Source organism: Salmo salar, chromosome 09 (genome assembly GCF_965601325.2).
Source record: "Salmo salar chromosome 09, fSalSal1, whole genome shotgun sequence".
NCBI classification, from domain to species: domain Eukaryota; kingdom Metazoa; phylum Chordata; class Actinopteri; order Salmoniformes; family Salmonidae; genus Salmo; species Salmo salar.
The window spans coordinates 160,146,064-160,164,550 of record NC_138299.1 but is presented as its reverse complement, the minus strand read 5'-3'; the positions used below and the strand labels follow the sequence as shown (position 1 = coordinate 160,164,550).

Sequence of the window (18,487 nt, the reverse complement as noted above, 5' to 3'; positions counted from 1 at the left end):
AGTTGTGTATGGGTTAGGGTTAGACCATAGTTGTGTATGGGTTAGGGTTAGACCATAGTTGTGTATGGGTTACTGTTGGACCATAGTTGTGTATGGGTTAGGGTTAGACCATAGTTGTGTATGGGTTAGGGTTAGATTAGTTGTGTATGGGTTAGGGTTAGACCATAGTTGTGTACGGGTTAGGGTTAGACCATAGTTGTGTACGGGTTAGGGTTAGACCATAGTTGTGTACGGGTTAGGGTTAGACCATAGTTGTGTACGGGTTAGGGTTTGACCATAGTTGTGTACGGGTTAGGGTTAGACCATAGTTGTGTACGGGTTAGGGTTAGACCATAGTTGTGTACGGGTTAGGGTTAGATTAGTTGTGTATGGGTTAGGGTTAGACCATAGTTGTGTACGGGTTAGGGTTAGACCATAGTTGTGTATGGGTTAGGGTTAGACCATAGTTGTGTATGGATTAGGGTTAGACCATAGTTGTGTATGGGTTAGGGTTAGACCATAGTTGGGTATGGGTTAGGGTTAGACCATAGTTGTTTATGGGTTAGGGTTAGACCATAGTTGTGTATGGGTTAGGGTTAGACCATAGTTGTGTATGGGTTAGGGTTAGACCATAGTTGTGTATGGGTTAGGGTTAGACCATAGTTGTGTATGGGTTAGGGTTAGATTAGTTGTGTATGGGTTAGGGTTAGACCATAGTTGTGTATGGGTTAGGGTTAGACCATAGTTGTGTATGGGTTAGGGTTAGACCATAGTTGTGTATGGGTTAGGGTTAGACCATAGTTGTGTATGGGTTAGGGTTAGACCATAGTTGTGTATGGGTTAGGGTTAGATTAGTTGTGTATTGGTTAGGGTTAGACCATAGTTGTGTATGGGTTAGGGTTGGACCATAGTTGTATATGGGTTAGGGTTAGACCATAGTTGTGTATGGGTTAGGGTTAGATTAGTTGTATACGGGTTAGGGTTAGACCATAGTTGTGTACGGGTTAGGGTTAGACCATAGTTGTGTACGGGTTAGGGTTAGACCATAGTTGTGTATGGGTTAGGGTTAGACCATAGTTGTGTATGGGTTAGGGTTAGACCATAGTTGTGTATGGGTTAGGGTTAGATTAGTTGTGTATGGGTTAGGGTTAGACCATAGTTGTGTTTGGGTTAGGGTTAGACCATAGTTGTGTATGGGTTAGGGTTAGACCATAGTTGTGTACGGGTTAGGGTTAGACCATAGTTGTGTATGGGTTAGGGTTAGACCATAGTTGTGTATGGGTTAGGGTTAGACCATAGTTGCGTACGGGTTAGGGTTAGACCATAGTTGTGTATGGGTTAGGGTTAGATTAGTTGTGTATGGGTTAGGGTTAGACCATAGTTGTGTATGGGTTAGGGTTAGACCGTAGTTGTGTATGGGTTAGGGTTAGACCATAGTTGTGTATGGGTTAGGGTTAGACCATAGTTGTGTATGGGTTAGGGTTAGACCATAGTTGTGTATGGGTTAGGGTTAGACCATAGTTGTGTATGGGTTAGGGTTAGATTAGTTGTGTATGGGTTAGGGTTAGACCATAGTTGTGTATGGGTTAGGGTTAGACCATAGTTGTATATGGGTTAGGGTTAGACCATAGTTGTGTATGGGTTAGGGTTAGATTAGTTGTATACGGGTTAGGGTTAGACCATAGTTGTGTACGGGTTAGGGTTAGACCATAGTTGTGTATGGGTTAGGGTTAGACCATAGTTGTGTATGGGTTAGGGTTAGACCATAGTTGTGTATGGGTTAGGGTTACACCATAGTTGTGTATGGGTTAGGGTTAGATTAGTTGTGTATGGGTTAGGGTTAGACCATAGTTGTGTATGGGTTAGGGTTAGACCATAGTTGTGTATGGGTTCGGGTTAGACCATAGTTGTGTATGGGTTAGGGTTAGACCATAGTTGTGTATGGGTTAGGGTTAGACCATAGTTGTGTATGGGTTAGGGTTAGACCATAGTTGTGTATGGGTTAGGGTTAGATTAGTTGTGTATGGGTTAGGGTTAGACCATAGTTGTGTATGGGTTAGGGTTAGACCATAGTTGTATATGGGTTAGGGTTAGACCATAGTTGTGTATGGGTTAGGGTTAGATTAGTTGTATATGGGTTAGGGTTAGACCATAGTTGTGTACGGGTTAGGGTTAGACCATAGTTGTGTACGGGTTAGGGTTAGACCATAGTTGTGTATGGGTTAGGGTTAGACCATAGTTGTGTATGGGTTAGGGTTACACCATAGTTGTGTATGGGTTAGGGTTAGATTAGTTGTGTATGGGTTAGGGTTAGACCATAGTTGTGTATGAGTTAGGGTTAGACCATAGTTGTGTATGGGTTCGGGTTAGACCATAGTTGTGTATGGGTTAGGGTTAGACCATAGTTGTGTATGGGTTAGGGTTAGACCATAGTTGTGTATGGGTTAGGGTTAGACCATAGTTGTATATGGGTTAGGGTTAGACCATAGTTGTGTATGGGTTAGGGTTAGATTAGTTGTATACGGGTTAGGGTTAGACCATAGTTGTGTACGGGTTAGGGTTAGACCATAGTTGTGTACGGGTTAGGGTTAGACCATAGTTGTGTATGGGTTAGGGTTAGACCATAGTTGTGTATGGGTTAGGGTTAGACCATAGTTGTGTATGGGTTAGGGTTAGATTAGTTGTGTATGGGTTAGGGTTAGACCATAGTTGTGTATGGGTTAGGGTTAGACCATAGTTGTGTATGGGTTAGGGTTAGACCATAGTTGTGTACGGGTTAGGGTTAGAGCATAGTTGTGTATGGGTTAGGGTTAGACCATAGTTGTGTATGGGTTAGGGTTAGACCATAGTTGTGTACGGGTTAGGGTTAGACCATAGTTGTGTATGGGTTAGGGTTAGATTAGTTGTGTATGGGTTAGGGTTAGACCATAGTTGTGTATGGGTTAGGGTTAGATTAGTTGTATACGGGTTAGGGTTAGACCATAGTTGTGTACGGGTTAGGGTTAGACCATAGTTGTGTATGGGTTAGGGTTAGACCATAGTTGTGTATGGGTTAGGGTTAGACCATAGTTGTGTATGGGTTACTGTTAGACCATAGTTGTGTATAGGTTAGGGTTAGACCATAGTTGTGTATGGGTTAGGGTTAGATTAGTTGTGTATGGGTTAGGGTTAGACCATAGTTGTGTACGGGTTAGGGTTAGACCATAGTTGTGTACGGGTTAGGGTTAGACCATAGTTGTGTACGGGTTAGGGTTAGACCATAGTTGTGTACGGGTTAGGGTTAGACCATAGTTGTGTACGGGTTAGGGTTTGACCATAGTTGTGTACGGGTTAGGGTTAGACCATAGTTGTGTACGGGTTAGGGTTAGACCATAGTTGTGTATGGGTTAGGGTTAGATTAGTTGTGTATGGGTTAGGGTTAGACCATAGTTGTGTATGGGTTAGGGTTAGATTAGTTGTATACGGGTTAGGGTTAGACCATAGTTGTGTACGGGTTAGGGTTAGACCATAGTTGTGTATGGGTTAGGGTTAGACCATAGTTGTGTATGGGTTAGGGTTAGATTAGTTGTGTATGGGTTAGGGTTAGACCATAATTGTGTACGGGTTAGGGTTAGACCATAGTTGTGTACGGGTTAGGGTTAGACCATAGTTGTGTATGGGTTAGGGTTAGACCATAGTTGTGTATGGGTTAGGGTTAGACCATAGTTGTGTATGGGTTAGGGTTAGACCATAGTTGTGTATGGGTTACTGTTAGACCATAGTTGTGTATGGGTTAGGGTTAGACCATAGTTGTGTATGGGTTAGGGTTAGACCATAGTTGTGTATGGGTTAGGGTTAGACCATAGTTGTGTATGGGTTAGGGTTAGATTAGTTGTATACGGGTTAGGGTTAGACCATAGTTGTGTACGGGTTAGGGTTAGACCATAGTTGTGTATGGGTTAGGGTTAGATTAGTTGTGTATGGGTTAGGGTTAGACCATAGTTGTGTATGGGTTAGGGTTAGACCATAGTTGTGTATGGGTTAGGGTTAGACCATAGTTGTGTATGGGTTAGGGTTAGACCATAGTTGTGTATGGGTTAGGGTTAGACCATAGTTGTGTATGGGTTAGGGTTAGATTAGTTGTGTATGGGTTAGGGTTAGACCATAGTTGTGTATGGGTTAGGGTTAGACCATAGTTGTATATGGGTTAGGGTTAGACCATAGTTGTGTATGGGTTAGGGTTAGATTAGTTGTATACGGGTTAGGGTTAGACCATAGTTGTGTACGGGTTAGGGTTAGACCATAGTTGTGTACGGGTTAAGGTTAGACCATAGTTGTGTATGGGTTAGGGTTAGACCATAGTTGTGTATGGGTTAGGGTTAGACCATAGTTGTGTATGGGTTAGGGTTAGATTAGTTGTGTATGGGTTAGGGTTAGACCATAGTTGGGTTAGGGTTAGACCATAGTTGTGTATGGGTTAGGGTTAGACCATAGTTGTGTACGGGTTAGGGTTAGACCATAGTTGTGTATGGGTTAGGGTTAGACCATAGTTGTGTATGGGTTAGGGTTAGACCATAGTTGTGTACGGGTTAGGGTTAGACCATAGTTGTGTATGGGTTAGGGTTAGATTAGTTGTGTATGGGTTAGGGTTAGACCATAGTTGTGTATGGGTTAGGGTTAGACCATAGTTGTGTATGGGTTAGGGTTAGACCATAGTTGTGTATGGGTTAGGGTTAGACCATAGTTGTGTATGGGTTAGGGTTAGACCATAGTTGTGTATGGGTTAGGGTTAGATTAGTTGTGTATGGGTTAGGGTTAGACCATAGTTGTGTATGGGTTAGGGTTAGACCATAGTTGTATATGGGTTAGGGTTAGACCATAGTTGTGTATGGGTTAGGGTTAGATTAGTTGTATACGGGTTAGGGTTAGACCATAGTTGTGTACGGGTTAGGGTTAGACCATAGTTGTGTACGGGTTAGGGTTAGACCATAGTTGTGTATGGGTTAGGGTTAGACCATAGTTGTGTATGGGTTAGGGTTAGACCATAGTTGTGTATGGGTTAGGGTTAGATTAGTTGTGTATGGGTTAGGGTTAGACCATAGTTGTGTATGGGTTAGGGTTAGACCATAGTTGTGTATGGGTTAGGGTTAGACCATAGTTGTGTACGGGTTAGGGTTAGACCATAGTTGTGTATGGGTTAGGGTTAGACCATAGTTGTGTATGGGTTAGGGTTAGACCATAGTTGTGTACGGGTTAGGGTTAGACCATAGTTGTGTATGGGTTAGGGTTAGATTAGTTGTGTATGGGTTAGGGTTAGACCATAGTTGTGTATGGGTTAGGGTTAGATTAGTTGTATACGGGTTAGGGTTAGACCATAGTTGTGTACGGGTTAGGGTTAGACCATAGTTGTGTATGGGTTAGGGTTAGACCATAGTTGTGTATGGGTTAGGGTTAGACCATAGTTGTGTATGGGTTAGGGTTAGATTAGTTGTGTATGGGTTAGGGTTAGACCATAGTTGTGTATGGGTTAGGGTTAGACCATAGTTGTGTATGGGTTAGGGTTAGACCATAGTTGTGTACGGGTTAGGGTTAGACCATAGTTGTGTACGGGTTAGGGTTAGACCATAGTTGTGTACGGGTTAGGGTTAGACCATAGTTGTGTACGGGTTAGGGTTTGACCATAGTTGTGTACGGGTTAGGGTTAGACCATACTTGTGTATGGGTTAGGGTTATATTAGTTGTGTATGGGTTAGGGTTAGACCATAGTTGTGTATGGGTTAGGGTTAGACCATAGTTGTGTATGGGTTAGGGTTAGACCATAGTTGTGTATGGGTTAGGGTTAGACCATAGTTGTGTATGGGTTACTGTTAGACCATAGTTGTGTATGGGTTAGGGTTAGACCATAGTTGTGTATGGGTTAGGGTTAGACCATAGTTGTGTATGGGTTAGGGTTAGATTAGTTGTATACGGGTTAGGGTTAGACCATAGTTGTGTACGGGTTAGGGTTAGACCATAGTTGTGTATGGGTTAGGGTTAGACCATAGTTGTGTATGGGTTAGGGTTAGACCATAGTTGTGTATGGGTTAGGGTTAGACCATAGTTGTGTACGGGTTAGGGTTAGACCATAGTTGTGTACGGGTTAGGGTTAGACCATAGTTGTGTACGGGTTAGGGTTAGACCATAGTTGTGTACGGGTTAGGGTTAGACCATAGTTGTGTACGGGTTAGGGTTAGACCATAGTTGTGTACGGGTTAGGGTTAGACCATAGTTGTGTACGGGTTAGGGTTAGACCATAGTTGTGTACGGGTTAGGGTTAGACCATAGTTGTGTACGGGTTAGGGTTAGACCATAGTTGTGTATGGGTTAGGGTTAGATTAGTTGTGTATGGGTTAGGGTTAGACCATAGTTGTGTATGGATTAGGGTTAGACCATAGTTGTGTATGGGTTAGGGTTAGACCATAGTTGTGTATGGGTTAGGGTTAGACCATAGTTGTGTATGGGTTAGGGTTAGACCATAGTTGTGTATGGGTTAGGGTTAGACCATAGTTGTGTATGGGTTAGGGTTAGACCATAGTTGTGTATGGGTTAGGGTTAGACCATAGTTGTGTATGGGTTAGGGTTAGACCATAGTTGTGTACGGGTTAGGGTTAGACCATAGTTGTGTACGGGTTAGGGTTAGACCATAGTTGTGTACGGGTTAGGGTTAGACCATAGTTGTGTACGGGTTAGGGTTAGACCATAGTTGTGTACGGGTTAGGGTTAGACCATAGTTGTGTACGGGTTAGGGTTAGACCATAGTTGTGTACGGGTTAGGGTTAGACCATAGTTGTGTACGGGTTAGGGTTAGACCATAGTTGTGTATGGGTTAGGGTTAGATTAGTTGTGTATGGGTTAGGGTTAGACCATAGTTGTGTATGGATTAGGGTTAGACCATAGTTGTGTATGGGTTAGGGTTAGACCATAGTTGTGTATGGGTTAGGGTTAGACCATAGTTGTGTATGGGTTAGGGTTAGACCATAGTTGTGTATGGGTTAGGGTTAGACCATAGTTGTGTATGGGTTAGGGTTAGACCATAGTTGTGTATGGGTTAGGGTTAGACCATAGTTGTGTATGGGTTAGGGTTAGACCATAGTTGTGTATGGGTTAGGGTTAGACCATAGTTGTGTACGGGTTAGGGTTAGACCATAGTTGTGTACGGGTTAGGGTTAGACCATAGTTGTGTATGGGTTAGGGTTAGACCATAGTTGTGTATGGGTTAGGGTTAGACCATAGTTGTGTATGGGTTAGGGTTAGACCATAGTTGTGTATGGGTTAGGGTTAGACCATAGTTGTGTATGGGTTAGGGTTAGACCATAGTTGTGTATGGGTTAGGGTTAGACCATAGTTGTGTACGGGTTAGGGTTAGACCATAGTTGTGTACGGGTTAGGGTTAGACCATAGTTGTGTACGGGTTAGGGTTAGACCATAGTTGTGTACGGGTTAGGGTTAGACCATAGTTGTGTACGGGTTAGGGTTAGACCATAGTTGTGTATGGGTTAGGGTTAGATTAGTTGTGTATGGGTTAGGGTTAGACAATAGTTGTGTATGGGTTAGGGTTAGACCATAGTTGTGTATGGGTTAGGGTTAGATTAGTTGTGTATGGGTTAGGGTTAGACCATAGTTGTGTATGGGTTAGTGTTATACCATAGTTGTGTATGGGTTAGTGTTAGACCATAGTTGTGTATGGATTAGGGTTAGACCATAGTTGTGTATGGGTTAGGGTTAGACCATAGTTGTGTATGGGTTAGGGTTAGACCATAGTTGTGTACGGGTTAGGGTTAGACCATAGTTGTGTACGGGTTAGGGTTAGACCATAGTTGTGTACGGGTTAGGGTTAGACCATAGTTGTGTATGGGTTAGGGTTAGACCATAGTTGTGTATGGGTTAGGGTTAGACCATAGTTGTGTATGGGTTAGGGTTAGACCATAGTCGTGTACGGGTTAGGGTTAGACCATAGTTGTGTACGGGTTAGGGTTAGACCATAGTTGTGTACAGGTTAGGGTTAGACCATAGTTGTGTACGGGTTAGGGTTAGACCATAGTTGTGTACGGGTTAGGGTTAGACCATAGTTGTGTATGGGTTAGGGTTAGACCATAGTTGTGTACGGGTTAGGGTTAGACCATAGTTGTGTATGGGTTAGGGTTAGACCATAGTTGTGTACGTGTTAGGGTTAGACCATAGTTGTGTACGGGTTAGGGTTAGATTAGTTGTGTATGGGTTAGGGTTAGACCATAGTTGTGTATGGGTTAGGGTTAGACCATAGTTGTGTATGGGTTAGGGTTAGATTAGTTGTGTACGGGTTAGGGTTAGACCATAGTTGTGTATGGGTTAGGGTTAGACCATAGTTGTGTACGGGTTAGGGTTAGACCATAGTTGTGTATGGGTTAGACCATAGTTGTGTATGGGTTAGACCATAGTTGTGTATGGGTTAGGGTTAGACCATAGTTGTGTATAGGTTAGGGTTAGACCATAGTTGTGTATAGGTTAGACCATAGTTGTGTACGGGTTAGGGTTAGACCATAGTTGTGTATGGGTTAGGGTTAGACCATAGTTGTGTATGGGTTAGGGTTAGACCATAGTTGTGTATGGGTTAGGGTTAGACCATAGTTGTGTATGGGTTAGGGTTAGACCATAGTTGTGTATGGGTTAGGGTTAGATTAGTTGTGTACGGGTTAGGGTTAGACCATAGTTGTGTACGGGTTAGGGTTAGACCATAGTTGTGTATGGGTTAGGGTTAGACCATAGTTGTGTATGGGTTAGGGTTAGATTAGTTGTGTACAGGTTAGGGTTAGACCATAGTTGTGTATGGGTTAGGTTTAGACCATAGTTGTGTATGGGTTAGGGTTAGACCATAGTTGTGTATGGGTTAGGGTTAGACCATAGTTGTGTACGGGTTAGGGTTAGACCATAGTTGTGTACGGGTTAGGGTTAGACCATAGTTGTGTACGGGTTAGGGTTAGACCATAGTTGTGTATGGGTTAGGGTTAGACCATAGTTGTGTATGGGTTAGGGTTAGATTAGTTGTGTACGGGTTAGGGTTAGACCATAGTTGTGTACGGGTTAGGGTTAGACCATAGTTGTGTATGGGTTAGGGTTAGACCATAGTTGTGTATGGGTTAGGGTTAGATTAGTTGTGTACAGGTTAGGGTTAGACCATAGTTGTGTATGGGTTAGGGTTAGACCATAGTTGTGTACGGGTTAGGGTTAGACCAGAGTGGTGTATGGGTTAGGGTTAGACCATAGTTGTGTATGGGTTAGGGTTAGACCATAGTTGTGTACGGGTTAGGGTTAGACCATAGTTGTGTACGGGTTAGGGTTAGACCATAGTTGTGTACGGGTTAGGGTTAGACCATAGTTGTGTACCGGTTAGGGTTAGACCATTGTTGTGTACGGGTTAGGGTTAGACCATAGTTGTGTATGGGTTAGGGTTAGACCATAGTTGTGTACGGGTTAGGGTTAGACCATAGTTGTGTATGGGTTAGGGTTAGACCATAGTTGTGTACGGGTTAGGGTTAGACCATAGTTGTGTACGGGTTAGGGTTAGACCATAGTTGTGTACCGGTTAGGGTTAGACCATAGTTGTGTATGGGTTAGGGTTAGACCATAGTTGTGTATGGGTTAGGGTTAGACCATAGTTGTGTACGGGTTAGGGTTAGACCATAGTTGTGTATGGGTTAGGGTTAGACCATAGTTAATGTGTTTTTCTGTCGTAGGTGACAGTGAACGGACAAGACCTTCACACGTTCAACTATCGTATTCCAGTGGAGAGAGTCAACGCCCTGCAGATAGGAGGCGACGTTTCCATCCAGACCATCAGCATCATCGGGGTGAGACTGGAGCAGGGGGGTGGGGTCTGGGGGGTGGGGCAGGGAGGTTGGGGCTGAGGTAGGGGCTGGGGTAAGTGGGTAGGGGCTGGGGAAGGGGGTTGGGGCTGAGGTAGGGGCTGGGGAAGAGGGTTGGGGATGAGGTAGGGGCTGGGGAAAGTGGTTAGGGGCTGGGGAAAGGGGGTTGGGGCTGAGGTAGGGGCTGGGGAAAGTGGGTAGGGGCTGGGGGAGGGGGTAGGGCCTGAGGTAGGGGCTGGGAGAGGGGGTAGGGGTTGAGGTAGGGGCTGGGGAAAGTGGGTAGTGGTTGGGGAAAGGGGGTTGGGGCTGAGGTAGGGGTTGGGGAAAGGGGGTTGGGGAAAGGGGGTAGGGGCTGAGTTAGGGGTTGGGGAAAGGGGGTTGGGGCTGAGGTAGGGGTTGGGGAAAGGGGGTTGGGGGAAGGGGGTAGGGGTTGGGGAAAGGGAGTTGGGGCAGGTGGCTGGGGAAGGGGGGAGGGGCAGGGTAAGGGAGTAGGGAGAGGGAGCAGTATGTAAACACACCTCAGAGAAGAAGTTGATTTCTGTTGCCTACAAATCTAGGGTCAGCGTACCCTTTCCCAAATCCTACAGGGAAGATAATTGCTTTATTGTCTGTCATGTGTATGTTAATTCATTGGTTCAAAGCTTTTAGTGGCAGTTGCAAACAAAACACAAGATGAGACAGGAAGGGAAAAAAAAAAAAGTGGAATTAATTAATTGTGGGGTAACTGTACATTGCAATATATATCGTGATGAATGCGTTTCTTAGCGTGTCATAAACTCGGGATAACATTTGGTATGTTTCCTACCGTCAACAGGGAGGAAATCCTGGAGCTGATCAAATTGGGGTAAGTTGGTAGGTGGCGTGTCTGTTTCAACAAATACCATTACATGGATTTGGGGCGGCAGCGTAGCCTAGTGGTTAGGGCGTTGTTGGACCAGCAACCGAAAAGGTTGCAAGATTGAATCGCCGAGCTGACAAAGTAAAAATCTGTCGTTCTGCCCCTGAACAAGGCAGTTTAACCCACTGTTCCTAGGCCGTCATTGAAAATAAGAATTTGTTCTTAACTGACTTGCCTAGTTAAATAATTTGTAGTTCCTATCAGGCAGGGAGGTACTTACATTTAGACAGCGATGTTTGTCCTATCAGGCTGGGAGATCATTACATTTAGACAGCGATGTTTGTCCTATCAGGCTGGGAGATCATTACATTTAGACAGCGATGTTTGTCCTATCAGGCTGGGAGATCATTACATTTAGACAGCGATGTTTGTCCTATCAGGCTGGGAGATCCTTACATTTAGACAGCGATGTTTGTCTTATCAGGCTGGGAGATCATTACATTTAGACAGCGATGTTTGTCCTATCAGGCTGGGAGATCCTTACATTTAGACAGCGATGTTTGTCTTATCAGGCTGGGAGATCATTACATTTAGACAGCGATGTTTGTCTTATCAGGCTGGGAGATCATTACATTTAGACAGCGATGTTTGTCTTATCAGGCTGGGAGATCATTACATTTAGACAGCGATGTTTGTCTTATCATGCAGGGAGATACTTACATTTACACAGCAAATGTTAGACGTTTGCTTGATTCGGTGCTCACAAAATAAAAGACTACCTCGCATTGGGATTGAACCCACAACCCTCTGAACCATAGATCACAGCTTTCTCCACTTGGCAATCGCTGACAACAAGTCCAGAGCAAGCCGCTAGCTTACTTCACAGTAATAGTGTTGTTTTATGTTTAACCCTATCCCAAAACCTTAGCCCTAACCTTAACCACTCGGATAATTAATGAAACCGAAAATAGACTTTTGTTCGTACCACTTCAGATTTCGACATTAGACAGTGATATCTTGTTGTACCAGGGTCTATCCCCAGGTGACATGGGGGTAAGTCTGACTTCAAAAGAGGCTACTGATGGCCCCAGGTCCGTTCTCTGACACTCCACTCTGTCCACAGGGAAACCTGCCGGTCATGGATGGACAGACAATATTCAAACCTGTAAGTAACATCTGTGTGTGAGTCAGGATAGATTTGTTTGGTCCTAAGTATACATACATACAGTATACCCTACATGGTGTCAGTGGACTGACTCCTGTCCTATGTGTATCAGCCTGTCCCGTACTCCAGCATGATTCCAGGAGGGATGTCTCCGAAGAAGACTATCGTCATCAGAGGCATGGTGCCTCTAGGAGCTAACAGGTCTGTAGTACCCTAACCCCTATCCCCTAACCCCTATACCCCTATCCCCTAACCCCTATCCCCTATACCCTAACCCCTATCCCCTATCCCCTAACCCCTATCCCCTAACCCTATCCCCTAACCCCTATCCCCTATCCCCTAACCCTATCCCCTAACCCCTATCCCCTAACCCCTATACCCTAACCCCTATCCACTAACCCTTATCCCCTAACCCCTATCCCCTAACCCTTACCTCCCCCTATCCCCTAACCCCTATCCCCTAACCCCTATCCACTAACCCCTATCCACTAACCCCTATCCCCTAACCCCTAACCCTTACCCCTATCCCCTAACCCCTATCCACTAACCCCTAACCCCTATCCCCTAACCCCTATCGCCTATCCCCTAACCTCTATCGCCTATCCCCTAACCTCTATACCCTAACCCCTATACCCTAACCCCTATACCCTAACCCCTAACCCATCAGAGGCATGGTGCCTCTAGGAGCTAACAAGTCTGTAGTACCCTAACCCCTAGCCCCTAATCCCCTAGCCCCTAACCCCTATACTCTAACCCCTAACCCTACAGAGATAAGGTTGGTTGGTGGTCACAATTTAACATGTAATAAATCAAATCAAATCACATTTTATTTGTCACATACACATGGTTAGCAGATGTTAATGCGAGTGTAGCGAAATGCTTGTGCTTCTAGTTCCGACCATGCAGTAATATCTAACAAGTAATCTAACAATTTCACAACAACTACCTTATACACACAAGTGTAAAGGAATGAATAAGAATATGTACATAAAAATATATATGGATAAGCGATGGCCGAACGGCATAGGCAAGATGCAGTAGATGGTATAGAGTACAGTGTATACAGATGAGTAATGTTGGGTATGTCGAAATACTGCATAGTTTCCTGAGAACGCGAAGCGAGGCGGCCATCTCTGTCGGCGCCGTGTGTGTGTGTGTGTGTGTGTGTGTGTGTGTGTGTGTGTGTGTGTGTGTGTGTGTGTGTGTGTGTGTGTGTGTGTGTGTGTGTGTATGTGTATGTGTGTGTGTGGTACCAGAAGTCCTCACAAGAATATTAAATCAAGGAAAAATTGGGACAAGTGGATACATTTTGCCAGTCCCCACGAGGAAAAATGCTATTTTAGGTTTAGGGTTAGAATTAATATTAGGGTTAGGAGTTAGGGTTATGCTTAGGTTAAGGTTGGGTTAGGGTTAAGGTTAGATTCAGGTTTAGGGAAAATCAGATTTTGGATGGGAATCAATTCTTTGGTCCCCACAAGGATAGCATTACAAAATGTTCCTTTTTTTTGTTGTCGACGATCTACACAAAATACTCTGTAATGTCAAAGTGGAAGAAAAATTCTAACATTTTAAAAATGTTTTATGGACAATTAAACACTAAAATACACTGAGTATACAAAATACAAAGCATTGACAACATCTGTGCTTTCCATGACATAGACTGACCAGGTGAATCCAGGTGAAAGCTAGGTTCAACATTAATAACTCTGTGGTGGGGTTCTGTGTGTTGCAGGTTCAACATTAATAACTCTGTGGTGGAGTTCTGTGTGTTGCAGGTTCAACATGAATAACTCTGTGGTGGGGTTCTGTGTGTTGCAGGTTCAACATGAATAACTCTGTGGTGGGGTTCTGTGTGTTGCAGGTTCAACATGAATAACTCTGTGGTGGGGTTCTGTGTGTTGCAGGTTCAACATGAATAACTCTGTGGTGGAGTTCTGTGTGTTGCAGGTTCAACATGTAGTGGGGTTCTGTGTGTTGCAGGTTCAACATGAATAACTCTGTGGTGGAGTTCTGTGTGTTGCAGGTTCAACATGAATAACTCTGTGGTGGGGTTCTGTGTGTTGCAGGTTCAACATGAATAACTCTGTGGTGGGGTTCTGTGTGTTGCAGGTTCAACATGAATAACTCTGTGGTGGGGTTCTGTGTGTTGCAGGTTCAACATGAATAACTCTGTAGTGGGGTTCTGTGTGTTGCAGGTTCAACATGAATAACTCTGTGGTGGGGTTCTGTGTGTTGCAGGTTCAACATGAATAACTCTGTGGTGGAGTTCTGTGTGTTGCAGGTTCAACATGAATAACTCTGTGGTGGGGTTCTGTGTGTTGCAGGTTCAACATGAATAACTCTGTGGTGGGGTTCTGTGTGTTGCAGGTTCAACATGAATAACTCTGTGGTGGGGTTCTGTGTGTTGCAGGTTCAACATGAATAACTCTGTGGTGGAGTTCTGTGTGTTGCAGGTTCAACATGAATAACTCTGTGGTGGGGTTCTGTGTGTTGCAGGTTCAACATGAATAACTCTGTGGTGGAGTTCTGTGTGTTGCAGGTTCAACATGAATAACTCTGTGGTGGGGTTCTTTGTGTTGCAGTTTCTCTATTAACTTCATGGTGGGCAGCTCACGAGACATAGTGTTCCACCTAAACCCTCGTCTACAGGAGAGCGTGGTGGTGAGAAACAGTTTGATTGGTGGGAGCTGGGACACGGAGGAGAGAGAGATCAGCCTTAACCCCTTCCTGGAGGGACAGTACTTTGACGTGAGTAAACAAGGAACAGGTCTGTGTCAAAAATATTACCCTATTCCCTATATAGTGAACTACTTTTGACTAGGGCCTATGGGGCTCTGGTGAAAAGTTGTGCACAATGTCGGGAGTATGGTGGCATTTCGGATGTAGCCCTTGTCTATGGATATACATTTGGAAACACCTCCTCATTCAAGGAATTTTCTTTAGTTTTTTTTTTACTATTTTCTACATTGTAGAATAATAGTGAAGACATCAAAACTTTGAAATAACACATATGGAATCATGTAGTAACCAAAAAAAAGTGTAAATCAAATCAAAATATATTTTAAATTTTAGATTCTTCAAAGTAGCCACCCTTTTACCTTGATGACAGCTTTGCACACTCTTGGCATTCTCTCAACCAGCTTCACTTGGAATGCTTTTCCAACAGTCTTCAAGGATTTTGCACATATGCTGAACACTTGTTGGCTGCTTTTCCTTCACTCTGTGGTCCAACTCATCCCAAACCATCTCAATTTGGTTGAGGTCGGGTGATTGTGGAGGCCAGGTCATCTGATGCAGTACTCCATCATTCTCCTTTTTGGTCAAATAGCCCTTACACAGCCTGGAGGTGTGTTGGGTCATTGTCCTGTTGAAAAACAAATGATAGTCCCACTAAGCCCAAACCAGATGGGATGGCATATCGCTGCAGAATGCTGTGGTAGCCATGCTGGTTAAGTGTGCCTTGAATTCTAAATAAATCACAGACAGTGTCACCAGCAAAGCACCCCCACACCATCACACCTCCTCCTCCTCCATGCTTCACGGTGGGAACCACACATGCAGAGACCATCCGTTCACCTACTCTGCGTCTCACAAAGACACGGCGATTGGAATCAAAAATCTCAAATTTGAACTCATCAGACCAAAGGACAGATTTCCACCGGTCTAGTATTGATTAGATTTTTTTTAAACTTTAGTTTATTTAGTAAATATTTTCTTAACTCTATTTCTTGAACTGCATTGTTGTAAGCATTTCAGGGTAAGGTCTACACCTGTTGTATTTGGCGCATGTGACAAATACAATTTGATAAGTTCATTAGTTACCAGCCTCAGAAATTGCAGCCCAAATAAATGCCTCACAGAGTTCAAGTAACAGACACATCTCAACATCAACTGTTCAGAGGAGACTGCGTGAATCAGACCTTTATGGTCGAATTGCTGCCAAGAAACCACTACTAAAGGACACCAATAAGAAGAAGAGACTTGCTGGTTAAGTGTGCCTTGAATTAGTGGTTTCTTGGCAGCAATTTGACCATGAAGGTCTGATTCACGCAGTCTCCTCTGAACAGTTGATCTTGAGATGTGTCTGTTACTTGAACTCTGTGAGGCATTTATTTGGGCTGCAATTTCTGAGGCTGGTAACTCTATGAACTTATCAAATCAAATTGTATTTGTCACATGCGCCAAATACAACAGGTGTAGACCTTACCCTGAAATGCTTACAACAATGCAGTTCAAGAAATAGAGTTAAGAAAATATTTACTAAATAAACTAAAGTTTAAAAAAAATCTAATCAATCACAAGGTAACACAAGAAATGTACATAACAATAACAAGGTTATATACAGGGTATTACGGTACAGAGTCAATGTGGAGGCTATATACAGGGTGTTACGGTACAGAGTCAATGTGGAGGCTATATACAGGGTGTTACGGTACAGAGTCAATGTGGAGGCTATATACAGGGGTGTACCGGTACAGAGTCAATGTGGAGGCTATATACAGGGTGTTACCAGTACAGAGTCAATGTGGAGGCTATATACAGGGTGTTACGGTACAGAGTCAATGTGGAGGCTATATACAGGGTGTTACGGTACAGAGTCAATGTGGAGGCTATATACAGGGGTTACCAGTACAGAGTCAATGTGGAGGCTATATACAGGGTGTTACCGGTACAGAGTCAATGTGGAGGCTATATACAGGGCGTACCGGTACAGAGTCAATGTGGAGGCTATATACAGGGGGTACCGGTACAGAGTCAATCTGGAGGCTATATACAGGTGGTACCAGTACAGAGTCAATGTGGAGGCTATATACAGGGGGGTACCGGTACAGAGTCAATGTGGAGGCTATATAAAGGGGGTACCGCTACAGAGTCAATGTGGAGGCTATATACAGGGTGTTACCGGTACAGAGTCAATGTGGAGGCTATATACAAGGGTTACCAGTACAGAGTCAATGTGGAGGCTATATACAGGGTGTTACGGTACAGAGTCAATGTGGAGGCTATATACAGGGGTTACCAGTACAGAGTCAATGTGGAGGCTATAAACAGGGTGTTACGGTACAGAGTCAATGTGGAGGCTATATACAGGGCGTACCGGTACAGAGTCAATGTGGAGGCTATATACAGGGGGTACCGGTACAGAGTCAATGTGGAGGCTATATACAGGTGGTACCAGTACAGAGTCAATGTGGAGGCTATATACAGGGGGTACCGGTACAGAGTCAATGTGGAGGCTATATACAGGGTGTTACGGTACAGAGTCAATGTGGAGGCTATATACAGGGGGTACCGGTACAGAGTCAATGTGGAGGCTATATACAGGGGGTACCGGTACAGAGTCAATGTGGAGGCTATATACAGGGTGTTACGGTACAGAGTCAATGTGGAGGCTATATACAGGGGTTACCAGTACAGAGTCAATGTGGAGGCTATATACAGGGTGTTACGGTACAGAGTCAATGTGGAGGCTATATACAGGGCGTACCGGTACAGAGTCAATGTGGAGGCTATATACAGGGGGTACCGGTACAGAGTCAATGTGGAGGCTATATACAGGTGGTACCAGTACAGAGTCAATGTGGAGGCTATATACAGGGGTGTACCGGTACAGAGTCAATGTGGAGGCTATATACAGGGGGGTACCGGTACAGAGTCAATGTGGAGGCTATATACAGGGTGTTACGGTACAGAGTCAATGTGGAGGCTATATACAGGGTGTTACGGTACAGAGTCAATGTGGAGGCTATATACAGGGTGTTACGGTACAGAGTCAATGTGGAGGCTATATACAGGGTGTTACGGTACAGAGTCAATGTGGAGGCTATATACAGGGGTTACCAGTACAGAGTCAATGTGGAGGCTATATACAGGGTGTTACGGTACAGAGTCAATGTGGAGGCTATATACAGGGGGTACCGGTACAGAGTCAATGTGGAGGCTATATACAGGGGGTACCGGTACAGAGTCAATGTGGAGGCTATATACAGGGGGTACCGGTACAGAGTCAATGTGGAGGCTATATACAGGGGGTACCGGTACAGAGTCAATGTGGAGGCTATATACAGGGTGTTACGGTACAGAGTCAATGTGGAGGCTATATACAGGGTGTTACGGTACAGAGTCAATGTGGAGGCTATATACAGGGTATTACGGTACAGAGTCAATGTGGAGGCTATATACAGGGTGTTACGGTACAGAGTCAATGTGGAGGCTATATACAGGGGTTACCAGTACAGAGTCAATGTGGAGGCTATATACAGGGTGTTACGGTACAGAGTCAATGTGGAGGCTATATACAGGGTGTTACGCTACAGAGTCAATGTGGAGGCTATATACAGGGGGTACCGGTACAGAGTCAATGTGGAGGCTATATACAGGGGGGTACCGGTACAGAGTCAATGTGGAGGCTATATACAGGGGGTACCATTACCGAGTCAATGTGGAGGCTATATACAGGGGGTACCGGTACAGAGTCAATGTGGAGGCTATATACAGGGGGTACCGGTACAGAGTCAATGTGGAGGCTATATACAGGGGGTACCGGTACAGAGTCAATGTGGAGGCTATATACAGGGGGTACCATTACCGAGTCAATGTGCGGGGGTACAGGTTAGTTGAGGGGTCATTTGTACATGTAGGTAG

At 44.4% G+C, this 18,487-nt stretch overlaps 1 protein-coding gene across 2 annotated transcripts in view; it reads left to right on the top strand.

The window, feature by feature from the left end:
• leg4 (Galectin-4) overlaps nucleotides 1-18,487 on the top strand; it is a 43,228-nt gene that overhangs the window by 22,683 nt on the left and 2,058 nt on the right. The window contains 6 exon segments of one of the 2 annotated variants that reach the window (NM_001146582.1): nucleotides 9,711-9,824; nucleotides 10,654-10,683; nucleotides 11,801-11,842; nucleotides 11,955-12,043; nucleotides 14,425-14,551; nucleotides 14,553-14,590. In NM_001146582.1, coding sequence (NP_001140054.1) covers nucleotides 9,711-9,824; nucleotides 10,654-10,683; nucleotides 11,801-11,842; nucleotides 11,955-12,043; nucleotides 14,425-14,551; nucleotides 14,553-14,590 — 440 coding nt within the window. 2 annotated transcript variants of the gene reach the window in all.